This window comes from Balaenoptera musculus, chromosome 20 (assembly GCF_009873245.2).
Source record: "Balaenoptera musculus isolate JJ_BM4_2016_0621 chromosome 20, mBalMus1.pri.v3, whole genome shotgun sequence".
Classification (NCBI taxonomy): Eukaryota; Metazoa; Chordata; class Mammalia; order Artiodactyla; family Balaenopteridae; genus Balaenoptera; species Balaenoptera musculus.
This window is the reverse complement of record NC_045804.1, coordinates 55850402-55862854: the sequence shown is the minus strand read 5'-3', so window position 1 is coordinate 55862854 and position 12453 is coordinate 55850402. Positions and strand designations below refer to the sequence as shown.

The window sequence follows — 12453 nt, the reverse complement described above, 5'->3', positions numbered from 1 at the left end:
GCGCTCGCTGGACCTCTCCACCCAGATATGCGAGCAGCAACTCGAATTCTGTGTGTCCAAAACTGTTCTCCCCCCAAACCTGGTTCTCCCTTCATTGTTCACATTCTCAAGTCTCAACACAACCATTCATCCAGTCTTCCACAGCAGAAGGCCCCAAGTTGTCCTAGAGCAGGGGCAGCAAACTCAAGTGCCTGCAGGGGCACCCAGGTGACGAAGTTATTTTTTTATTTAAGAAACAAGTGTATAGGTCTTAACATGGTCTCTTCTACACAGTTTGCAGATGTCACCCCATTTAAAACTCAGTATTGACCTAGGAAGTAGGTATCATTATTATCCCTACTTTACAGATGGGTAAACTGAGGCACAGAGATGTATGGAACTTGCTCAAGGTCACTCAACTAGTGAGAGCGAGGATTTGACGGCAGGGACTCCAGCCCAGAGGTCACTACTCTATGTTCTCTCTCAGAACTGGGCTGGGTGGAGGATAGTAAGGAGCAAAGGGCCCAGGACCGGGGAAGGCTTGTTCCACCTAACAGCAGTCAAGACTCCTTGCAAGTCCGTGTCCTAAACCTTCTATCTTATGGCCCCCAGTACTCCACCACGTCTACCTGAGGTTCTGTGCATTCCACTTCCTTAATATTTCTCTCTCTCTCTCCCCCCTTTTCTCCTTAACTCAGCCCCAAGTCATTTCTCAGTTGACCACCACTGATTTGTTTGCCATCATCCTTGCCTCTCACTAGTCCATGCTCTATAGCTGGGGTCAGCAAACTTTTTCTCTAAAGGGCCAGACAGGAAATATTCCAGGCTTTCCAGGACATAAGTTTTCTGTGGCAATGACTCAATTCTCCCGAGGTAGCATGACATCAGCACAGAACCAACGGCTGTGGCCGTGTTCCAATAAAACTTTATTTACAAAATCAGACAAGCTTTGCTCAACAGTGTAGTCACCAGCTTTCTTCGAGAGAAACACTCTACATTCCCGCACATGTGGGACAATCCCAGAGGCCCTACAAGAAGCAAAGCACAGCAGTGAGCTGGGAGTCCCAGTGCCCGTGGGTTCACTGCCCATCAAGCCCAGCAGTGCAGTCCTTCTTGTTTCCAGAACTGAAACGGAACACATTATCTTACTGCATCGTTACAGGGCAGTAGGCGTGAACACACAAAAGACAAGGAAATAAGGAGGATAAATATTCTGTGTTAACTGCAAATAAAAGTGAGACTATTTTTAGTACAATATGTTTAGGGTAATACTATTTACTATTCTGTGTAAACAGAATTCCAAAAATTTGATTTCAAATCCCGATTAAGTTGAAGAGAGGAAAAATACTAAGAGGGGACCTGTAGTTTCAAAATCATTCCTTTTGGGGCAGTAACAAAATTAGCATTTTGTTTAACCAAAAAAAAAAAAAAAACAACAGTCTCAAGTAAGAATCTGACTAGACCGGAAAAACAAAGTACCTGTGAGTTTAATTTTGGACAGCCGAGCCAAAATTCCTGGCAAATCATCCACACGCAGCTTCATCTCTTTCCACTGCTTTTCTTCTTTTGTCTCTGTTCCCACAGCTATAGAGCCTTCAATTACTGGGGTGGGTTCTAGTTCTAGCGATTCTTTTTCATTTGGCTTTCTGGACAGAGATAGGCTTGGGGGTGAAAGAGGTCTCATCTTGTATATTTCGGTTTTGGCCTCATCCAAAGATGCTTTTTCAAGGAAAGGAGATGGCACTGGTTCCGGCTTTGGTTTTATTTGCTGGTTGAAGCTTCTGTTCAGTCGTGTGACATACTGAATAAAAAAGGTACACGTTACTAGGAAACCAAGGCCCAAAATGCTCTTAAATGGTTGTTCAGTAGCACCTTCCATCAGTCCAACTTGTACAATACCTATAAGATTTTCCTATACCTTTATAAATACTCACTGAAGTAACCCGTGTTAGAGTGTATTACATGGGAATCACTCTACTAAGAAATATGGAGAATACAATTAACTGGTTTTTCAAATTCTACGGCTTAGAAAATCCTAGGAATTTAAGTTCCTTGAAAGAAAGATAAATTTATTTCATATTTATCTCCCCCAGAATTTCCCTCCATGTAGTACCAGAAACTGGAGGTTTCATATTCCAAATACAATGAAAAAGTTTTCTATAATCAAGAGCCAAGGCAACCTGTTGACTTTCCATGTTCCCAGGTGAACAGTGCATGCAGACGTACTCTGTGGGGGGCACAACCCAGGGCTCAGTGACCTCAGGGCAGTGGGTGTGGGGAAAGAATTGGATTTTAGAGTCACATAATCTCTTATTACTTACTAGCAAAAAGGAGTAACTATGACTAATATCCTTGAGGCACTTTACAGTTTTATATAACATATATCTTTAGAGTTTATCGAATACATATCTCATTCAATGTTCCCAAAAGTTGTTAAAAAAGATGGATCATTATTAATTATCTCTCACTTTAATTTTCAGATGAGGAAACCAAGGCTCGGAAATAAACTGACAGAGACGAGAATCAACAACTAGTTACTTATAGATGCCCCTGGGACTTGGAGCAACCTATCCTGATAACTAGTTAAGCAATTTTTCATTACATCACAAAGACTTGAAATTACATATACTCGTCTTAGAAAGGAGTTACAAACTCATGAATGAATTCAGAGTTCTATTTACATAAAAAAGGCATTAAGGGCTTCCCTGGTGGCGCAGTGGTTGAGAATCTGCCTGCCAATGCAGGGGACACGGGTTCGAGCCCTGGTCTGGGAAGATCCCACATGCCACGGAGCAACTAGGCCCGTGAGCCACAGCTACTGAGCCTGCGCGTCTGGAGCCTGTGCTCCGCAATGGGAGAGGCCGTGATAGTGAGAGGCCGGCGCACCGCGATGAAGAGTGGCCCCCGCTCGCCACAACTAGAGAAAGCCCTTGCGCAGAAACGAAGACCCAACACAGCCAAAAATAAATAAATAAATAAAATAAAGGAATTCCTTTAAAAAAAAAAAAGGCATTAAACATATTTGAGTTTCTCTTCTAAATATCCATTATCCTCGATCACCAACTTTAAAAGTCTGAACATTTCTGGAAATTAAAATCTCTCATCAAAACAATGAGTTTCATTAAGATTTTAAAAGTTAAAGTGGGCATTTTAAGTTAAAAAAAAAAGGTGAGAGAAATGTCAAATAGGACTTCAGAGTATGAATTTGCTATTCTGTCCTGCTTGCACTGAAATCATGAGTTTTTAGCTGTCGTTTCTTCATCCTATGATCCTTTGCCATTTGAGAAAGTGGCAAATGTAAGTTACCACACTGCCAATACCATGAAGTCGACCTGGACAAAATCCTACAAGAGGACTGAGCTGTATTACCAACGCCCACTGTAAAATGCCCAGCAAATCACAAACTCAATTTGTTTGAATCTGCTCAGAAGGGCATGTGTTTAAAAGACTTTTGAATACACTGCTGATGTTAGAAGACAGGAAGGTCACACAGTTAAAGCAATTATTTCTGTATTACTGATGTATTCACAGAACTTTAAAGAATTTTAAAAGATGCATCATAACAGTTCAGCTTTTCCTAATTGTGGCCTAGTCGAAACATGCCAGCAGTTTTCAATCTTTTCCCAAACTTAATCAATAAGTTCAAGATCATACTTTAAAACTCAGACACCAGAATTATTCTGGTTTCAGTTAAGCATAAACAGAACAAGGGATTAAAGTTGTGGATAAACTTCAGACCACATGAAATAAAAGTCCTTTTCAAAGAGTACTTCTTAAAACTCTTCTTACAGTCCCCTCACACAGGGAAAGTAAAGGCAGGGAGCACAAAGTGAGGATGGTCTTCTGAACGTACCATGTGCCTGAGGAAGTTAAAGTGCTGAAATGTAACCCACTGTTGATTGACGTTCCTGAGAAGATGCAGGAACCTACGAGGTGACTCCTGCAAGGCTCTCCTTTCTAGATACCAGACACATCCTCTTACCCAGCCTGTAATAGAGAGGAAGGGGGAAAAAATGTTAAAATCGTTAATACTTCTCACCAAGTGATGACTGGACCTACCCAGAAGCAGAGCCCGCACCACGGTAAGCAACACATGAGTGATGGGTCAGAACTTTGAAATGACTTGATCCAGACCTGTGAATGAACGGTATTGATCAGCCCTGCTCACTGTTTAAGTGAGCGTAATTCTCCAGCAGGGCTAGGGAACTTTTTCATCTCAGGATCATTAGGCTTTTATTATATCAAATGCTGAAATGACCAAACCGTAGATCTTTTTAAGAATAAAATATAAGGCTTCCCTGGTGGCGCAGTGGTTGAGAATCTGCCTGCCGATGCAGGGGACACGGGTTCGAGCCCTGGTCTGGGAAGATCCCACATGCCGCGGAGCAACTAGGCCCGTGAGCCACAACTACTGAGCCTGCGCGTCTGGAGCCTGTGCTCCGCAACAAGAGAGGCTGCGACAGGGAGAGGCCCGCACACCGCGATGAAGAGTGGCCCCCACTTGCCGCAACTAGAGAAAGCCCTCGCACAGAAACGAAGACCCAACACAGCCAAAAATAAAATATAAAAAAATAAATTAATAAAAAAAAAAATCTGGAAACATATGGCCATATCCACTATTCACCATCAACACTGGGTCATGATTGTAGGGCTTTTAAAATGAAGTGCACAGGACTTCCCTGGTGGTGCAGTGGCTAAGAATCCACCTGCCAATGCAGGGCACACGGGTTCGAGCCCTGGTCTGGGAAGATCCCACATGCCACGGAGCAACTAAGCCCATGTGCCACAACTACCGAGCCTGAGCTCTAGAGCCCGCGAGCCACAACTACTGAGCCCGCGTGCCACAGCTACTGAAGCCCGTGCGCCTAGAGCCCATGCTCTGCAACAAGAGAAGCCACCGCAATGAGAAGCCCGCGCACCGCAACGAAGAGTAGCCCCCGCTCACTACAACTAGAGAAAGCCTGCGCGCAGCAACGAAGACCCAATGCAGCCAAAAATAAATAAATAAATAAATAAATTTATTAAAAAAAAAAAATGAAGTGCACAGATAAGAAGCTGAAAGGTCCTGAAAAGTTTTTAATGGCTATAAAATTCTTTGAAGCTTTAGAAGAACAGTCAGGCATGACCACTAGGTACCTGATACAGTCCCTATTTACCCTTCTGCCACCTTCCCCCCATGCTGCTTCCATATCAAGCTCTTACAGTGGATCTTCCAAGTGGATCATAGCAGGTTGCACAGACCACTTACTAGCAGATCTTTTGGCGATTATGTTCATAGCTTCAGGAAGCTAATAAGCTGTCTGTTAATTCCCCCCATACCTGCATCAAAAAGACGGGTCCAGCAACAAACCATGTGGAATATGCAGCCCACTTACTGAACTGGGGAATTCTAAGTAGTCAGGCGGACTTGTCCTATAGGAAGCTGAAAATACAGAACTGAAAGGCAGAAAAGCAGCCAATCTTGAGGAATGCACATTGGAAAAACCTCCCTACAGAGGTGATAATTCAAGTGCTAAGAAAGGATGAGCTCTCTGAGAATGAGTGTCTAGGGTCAGGATCAAACACTCACAGTCAGGGATGGGAGAAGGCAACAAAGAAATTCAAAAAGAACTACAGACCCTTTAAATAAAATGTATCATTATGGAAAATCCCAGTCATATGCAATAGCAGAAGAACACAATGAGCCCCCATCACTGATCCCCCAGCTTCAACAACTACCAAACCTCGGCCAATCTTGTTTCATGTATACACACTCCCACTTCTCACCCTCCTGCCCTCCTTTTGAACCAGAAGAGACCTTTGAGATCATCTAGTTGAATTGCCTCATTTTATAGGCCCAAAGGGAGTCCACCTCCAACATGGGCCACCAGCACCACATTCGTCACCCATCAGTTACCATCCTAAACTACAGGGGTGGAGGGGGGCAAAACAGTTCCCAACCTCCAGTTTAATAACTCCATCAGGAGAAATTTCATTCATTCACACGTAATTATTCAGCACCAACAATGCACCCCCGGTACTGTGTCGGGCACTGGGGACACAGAGGTGAACCAGAGAGATACCGTCCCTGCCTGCACAAGGTTCAATCTCCTAGTTTAGAGAAACACGTAATAAACCGGTTATAAATAAACAACTACAGACTATGCTAACCATCATGAAAGAAACAGGGTGATGCAAGAAAAGAGGGGCGGGGGGCTCTCCTTAGATAGGGTGGTCAGGCCTCTCTGAACAGGTAACATTTGAGCTGAGACCGAGCCAAGGGGCAGGAAAGTGCATCCCACTTTCAACATATAGCTATGTCCTTGGCGTGGAGGGATTATATCAGGGACCACACTAATGGAGAAAGACAAAAGTCTGGGGGTCAGGGGGTGGTTATGGCCCGCTGTCTGAGGTGGTCATTATCTTTATCATCGCCATCATGACCCTTTATCCTGGGACAAGGCTTCCGGGTTGGGGGGTGGGGGAGAAAAGCACTTGCCCGGTCCTTACAAGTGGGACGTACGAGTAACTTACAAATGGCTAGGACCTAGGACTCTAATAAGCCAAGAGGCTCGTGGAGCCCCCAGGTTCTACCCCGTCCTCTCTCCCGCAGCCTCCAGTCTCTGAAAACTGAAAGAAGCACCGGACACCGCGCCCACCGCCCCGGGGGGAGGAGGAGATGCAGACGGTGCGGACCACCGGGGCCCAAGTGCAAGACTAGACCCTAGCTCCGTGGCCTCTTCACGTCAGGCTACTCCAAAAGTCACTTCCCGCACTGGTGCCCCGCCGACCTCGCCAAGGGCTCCCAAGGTTGCAGGCAGGCGGAACCACGGCGTCACACGTGGCAAAGAGAAGAAAATTCCCCCAAAGTGGTGCCCGAGAACGGGAGCAGTACCTGTCAGGACGCGCGAAGAGAGAGCATGCGGGGATGCGGCCATCACGCACGAGTCCGGCGGCCCCCCGGAGTCCCCGCGTCCTCTCTCCTCACCGGCTGCTGGGCGCCGCCATCTTCTTTCCCCGCCCCCCGTGAGAGGAGCGGGAGCTTCCGGTTCGTCACTTCCGGCGGGCGGGACGCGGAAGTGGAGGCCTGTGGCCTGAGGGGCGTTGACCGGCCGCCGGGCCGGAGCGCGCTGGGCCTAGGGCCCGGGACCTGAGGTACCTTCGCGGAGCGCGAGGAGCGCGGGGCGGCGGAGGCTTCCGAGGAAAGGCCACGCGCGACGGCGGACCCGCGCCTCCCGCCCCGAGGCCGGCATCCCTGGCCGGACCCGAGGGGCCTGGCGCTTGGGTAGGGCCGTCCGCGGGCTGCTCGCGGGCCGCTTGCAGTTACCTCCGGGATCCTTTTGGGCCACCGAGGCGCCGGGAGGAAAGGGTTCTGGGGACGGTGCCCTCAGCTTCCAGCCCCATCAGTTACAGCTTTACCATATTCGCTGTCAGATGCGGGGAGCGATGCACTCGGGCTCCTGGCCCCTGAGCCACGCCGAGGAGTCGTCAGGAGCATCTCGGGACGAGGAAGGTGCGTGCAGAGTTTAAGGTTCCGGGCTCTGGAGTGACCTCTGTATTCCTGGCTCCACCTCCTGGCCTCCTGACCTGTTGAGCAAACGAGCTAAGTCCCCTGAACCTCGGTTATGTCGCTGTGCGACGGGGATCATAATAGCATATGTCCCATAAGATGGTTGAGAGAATTAAAGGATGTCTCTGCAGTGGGTACCCAGCCAGACTCCTGTCACGGCCAAGAACTGATAAGTTATCATTCGTGTCTGATTAGGAGGGCAGGTTTCAGCGCTCCTCCTTTCGTCTGGTTTTGGTGTTGGAGTTCCGCAGCTAACGGTGCACTGAAGGGAAAAGATTCAGCTTTTGAAAGAGAAGAAATAGGTAACTGGGTTCTAGGAGGGTAACTTCTCTGTCTTCAGTGATAAGGTGGTAGGTGGTCACGTGGGTCATCTCGGCTAGCATTGCCGGGCACGGGGGTACCGAGAAGAATGAGACCCCCTGACTGTGTGGGAGCTGACAACGGTACCAGTGGGGCGAGAGGGGTTATCAGTTAGCAAGGTCAGTGTGATGGTGGTGATGTAGAAAGTGCTGCAGAAACCCAGGTGAGGTAGCAGTTCTGTGTGGTTGGTCAGGGAAGGCGTCGGCGATTTAAACTTGGTACTCGGTTGGAGGAGCAGTGGATTTTTCCTGCATACAAGGAAAGGAAAGGATATTCCCTGAAGAGGTAAACAGCATTAAATACTATGTTAAAAGTTTTCAAAAGGCCTTGTAATTTTCCATGTGCTTTTTAGAAACGTTTGGTGTTGACATCCACAGGAAAAGGTAACCTCTTTTGAATAACAAGTTAAGGCTCAAAGAGTTTTATCCGCCCAAAGTCACCTAGCTGCTGAGTTCCAGACCAAGACCAGAACCCCTGATACCTGTTACCACGTGATTTCCACCGTGCCTTACGGCCTTATTCACCCAAGCATCTTGAAGAGTCACAGCCTCTGTGATTTGTAAAACACAGAGAATTTCAACCTTGGCTGCCTGTCAGCATCACCTGTAGGGCTTTAAAAATTACAGATGCCTGAGCCACCTCCAGACCTATTAAATTAGAAAGGGTGGGGAATGGGTGGAATGGACCTATAATTTTCTTTTTAAAGCATCACAGGTGATTTTGGTACACGGAACTGAGAATTACTAGATTCCAACTTTTTTTTCTTTTTTTGACAACACAGCTATGTCTAAAAGGTTGATTCACATGAGTGTTAATGTTTCATGCACTCCGAAAATATGAATTCCTGAGTTCTCTAGGCTTGTGATAGACAAGAAGTTTAATAGACATGTTCCTCCTTGGCCAACAGATTTTTCTCTTCATTTTCAGTTCTTTCCAGAAATGGGGGCAAAGTCAAGTCCATGAATGAATGCATAAGTTTTTATTTATTGAGAGAAACCAGTCAGTGTCATATGGGAAAAAAGGCCTAAACGATGAATACCTTCTGATGAGATTGGTCAGGAAGTGCATTCATTTGTAATTAAGTTAGCCTATGTCAATAATCCCAAAGCATAGGCCCGGGAAAAGTAATCCCTGGAGATACTTCTGGGAGGAAGAGAATTCCACTGCCCTGTGCGGTGATTTGGCTGCCTGTAGCTGCAAGGGAGGCTGACAAAGCAGAGAGCAGGACTGCAGTGATGAGCTTCGGCCAATCACAGTCCATCCCCCAGACATCGTGCTGTCTGGAATCAAACCACAGTGATGTTAAACTAAGAAACAAGTAGAGAAGGGATTTTGGTTAAGCAGCTAAAAGGGTGTGCCACGGTTTTGTTGAACCTGTTGTTTTCCAAACATTTTGGAAACAAACCCTTGTGTGAAATACCCTGAAAACTTGGGAAGTGCCAGCCTCTCTCACACACACACACAGCCAAACATACGAACAATTTGGGGCTTGGACTATGTTTGTGTTGACAGTTCTCACTTATTCTAAGGTGAATCAGACTTCCTGATTTGGAATAATCTTGCGTCATTAGACTTACTTTTCCTGGACAGGTTTCCTTAGAAAATGCCATTTACAAGCTCTGCCCTTCAGTCACTGTAGATGAATAGGACATGTAGAGATGGGCCTCAACAGCCATATAACTGCACCTTTTCATTTTATAGATTTGGAAACTGAGGTCCAGAGAGGTTAAGTAATTTACTCTGAGTGATAGAACTTTGTCTCCAGACACCCAGGCCAGCATTTTTCCATCTCATTATATTGTCTTTCTTGTCCCTCACTCTATCTGTGGCATCTTCACTCGTGAAATTATGTAGGACTTCACAACTATATATATTTATTTGACTTTGGATTTTTTAATTTTTACATTTCAAGTAAAATAAATATGTTTCACAGATTTTTGTAGAATATGTTTTTAATTACCTGCTTATTTTGTTTAATATTGCTTATGACAAGAGACATAAAGAACTAAAAGCATTATTTTTAGCTAAAAGCATAGTTTTAATTAGCCCACAGTTACTGAAAGTTGAGTTGTATTCAATTTTATGTTAATGTGGTCATTAACTACAGTTATCACTTGCATATGTATTTTTAAACGTGATTCTGAATAATCAATGTAAAGCTTTGTACTTTGTCTCTTAAAACTAATGTTATCACGATTTACCTAGATAATGGCTTAGCACCCAGTTAAAAACCAAGCTGCCCTCAAGTCCCACTTTGTCCTGTAGTGGATTTGCGTCAGAATTTGAAAGCAGAATCTCAGAGTTTCTCCTTGGAGAGTCTGTATGGAATCCAATCTGCATTTTATTCCGTCTGATGTGACTTCTGAGTGCATGCTAACTCTCTCAAAGCCTTGATGAATTTACTGCAATAGATACAGACGTAGCTTCCTCTAGGCAAAATCCCAACCTAGTATGCAGGATGTAATCAGTTAGCACAGAATTATCCATCTAAAAGCAAAATAGATTTCAAAGCCCAAGGATAGGCAAAGGATCTGAATAGAGTTTTTCCAAAGAAGATATGCAAATGGCCATAAGTACATGAAAAGGTGGTCAACAGCATTAGCAGTCAGAGAAATAAGACTTAAAATCAAATTGGGGGCTTCCCTGGTGGTGCAGCGGTTGGGAGTCTGCCTGCCAATGCAGGGGACACGGGTTCGAGCCCTGGTCTGGGAGGATCCCACATACCCGCGGAGCAACTAGGCCCGTGAGCCACAATTACTGAGCCTGCGCGTCTGTAGCCTGTGCTCCGCAACAAGAGAGGCCGCGATGGTGAGAGGCCCGCGCACCGCGATGAAGAGTGGCCCCCGCTCGCCACAGTTGGAGGGAGCCCTCGCACAAAAACGAAGACCCAACACAGCCAAAAATAAATAAATTAATTAATTAATTTTAAAAAAAAATCAAATTGGAACCCTGATGTGCTACTGGTGGGAATGTAAAATGGTGCAGCTGCCTTTGAAAACAGTCTGGCAGTTTTTCAAAAAGTTAAATAAGGGGCTGTCATATGACCCAGCAGTTCCACTCCTAGATGGAGAAATGAAGACATACTCAACAATAGAAAGACAGGGTTCTTCCCCTGGTCCCATGATGTTGGGGGTAGGTGGTGACAAGACAGGCCTGGTTTGCTTCTTGCTTGAGGGAGGCCTCCCTCCTGCTGGGAAAGGCCGATGCTCAGGCCCCTTCCAGTGAGCTGGGCTCCCACCGGATGTAGCTCTGCTCGCCAGCGTCAGGGCTCCCACACAAGTGTGTGTGTCCAGAGCCTCAGTGTGATAATAAACTGGCTTTTACCCACGCTTATCCTCCTCCGGAGGCTTAGCAAAGGTGACCACTGCTACAGTAGGCAACTCAGGTGTGGGGAAGCGTGGAGTATTTCAGGACCCTGCCTTTGGCCGTGGCTTCATGGTGGTGATGCTGGGTCAAGTCAGGTCAGGAGACTGATGTTAATTAGGCAATCGAAAGGGTTAAAAAGAACTCTGAGTGTCACAGAGGTAGCAACTTCAGAGGGCAGCTACCACCTCTGTAACTGGATGATGGGAATGAGGCCAGGCTTACTACAGTGTGGAAACCGAGAGGAACAGGCACTGCTCTACTGATGCGCTGATCTCTGCGGGGGACCTGACCAGGCTGGATCTTAAGGTGTTAGAAAAGCTGTACGTGGCCTCAGCCGCTGCTGCTGGGGTGAAGGAGCACTGGAGTGAGGTGCCCAGGGGCCGCAGGCAGACGGGAAGCAGGTGGGAGGAGGGAGCCCTGCCCTCTCCGTCCTGCAGCGTCGCTGGCCCATCTTGGCAGAGCCGAGCGGTGAGAGAGCCTGCAGGAGCGTGGTTTGCAGACTCCCAGCTCCAGCACCACCAGGCGCCGGATACAGGGTAAGTTTGGAGCCAGGACAGATAACTGCTGTGAGTTCTCAGGTGAACAGACGTTCCACTGTACGTGTACAGATTAGGGTTTACAAATCAGCCTCCTATGAGCTTGAATAACCTAAATCAGTTCCTCAGATCTCTTAATAGTTCCTCCAAGGTGACCAGTAAGGATCCTGGTCCAAGGTCACTCCAGTCAGACATTACCCCTCAGCTGTAACCTTTTCCAGCTCTACACCCCAGAGCTGATTCCATCCAGGAGCTTGGGGACATCATAAGTGGAAAGCGAAGTTCAGGAATGCAGGAAAATGAAACAGCCACAGGGAAATGCACTTGAGCAAATACTGTTCACTGCCGCGGCCTTCCACCTTCGTTAATCAACAGGCCGCGATTTGAAGGGAAGCAGTACCTTCAGCCCAGGAGGTGAGTCGCGATGGCCTCCAGTCAAACAGAGGGATCTCAGCCACACTTGCCCAGAGTTCCTGACAGCCGGGGAGGCCATATGACCCAGTTCCGGCTAGAGAGAGAGAAGGAGAAACCTGCAGACAAGGTTGCTAGGAAAAACCTCGTTCACTACCGAAGGTGTGCAAAGGGCGGTGCTCTGGGCCTTTCCCTTCCTTTCATTCTCAGGAAGCAGGGCTGAAAGTGGAATCCCTGGCACTGAGGCAGCCG

General features: G+C 46.9%; 1 protein-coding gene and 1 long non-coding RNA gene across 5 annotated transcripts in view; one reads left to right on the top strand and one right to left on the bottom strand.

Moving 5' to 3' along the window:
- The window catches only part of LOC118887536 (protoheme IX farnesyltransferase, mitochondrial), a 108427-nt gene extending 101437 nt beyond the window's left edge, over positions 1-6990 (bottom strand). Inside the window, exons 1-4 of one of the 2 annotated variants that reach the window (XM_036838418.1) lie at positions 6854-6934; positions 5228-5298; positions 3833-3966; positions 1459-1780 (exon numbers count right to left, since the gene is read on the bottom strand). In XM_036838418.1, the coding sequence (XP_036694313.1) occupies positions 1459-1780; positions 3833-3966; positions 5228-5255 (484 nt within the window). In that variant the 5' untranslated portion in view covers positions 5256-5298; positions 6854-6934. Of the gene's footprint in view, positions 1-1458; positions 1781-3832; positions 3967-5227; positions 5299-6853 lie in introns of both variants that reach the window. The other variant, XM_036838417.1, reaches the window with a different exon arrangement.
- A 25-nt stretch (positions 6991-7015) lies between these two features.
- Positions 7016-12453, top strand: part of LOC118887540 — a 149513-nt gene continuing 144075 nt past the window's right edge. Inside the window, exon 1 of one of the 3 annotated variants that reach the window (XR_005018023.1) lies at positions 7016-7471. This is a non-coding gene — a long non-coding RNA (uncharacterized LOC118887540). The remainder of the gene's footprint in view (positions 7472-12453) is intronic. The other 2 variants (XR_005018024.1, XR_005018025.1) reach the window with 2 other exon arrangements.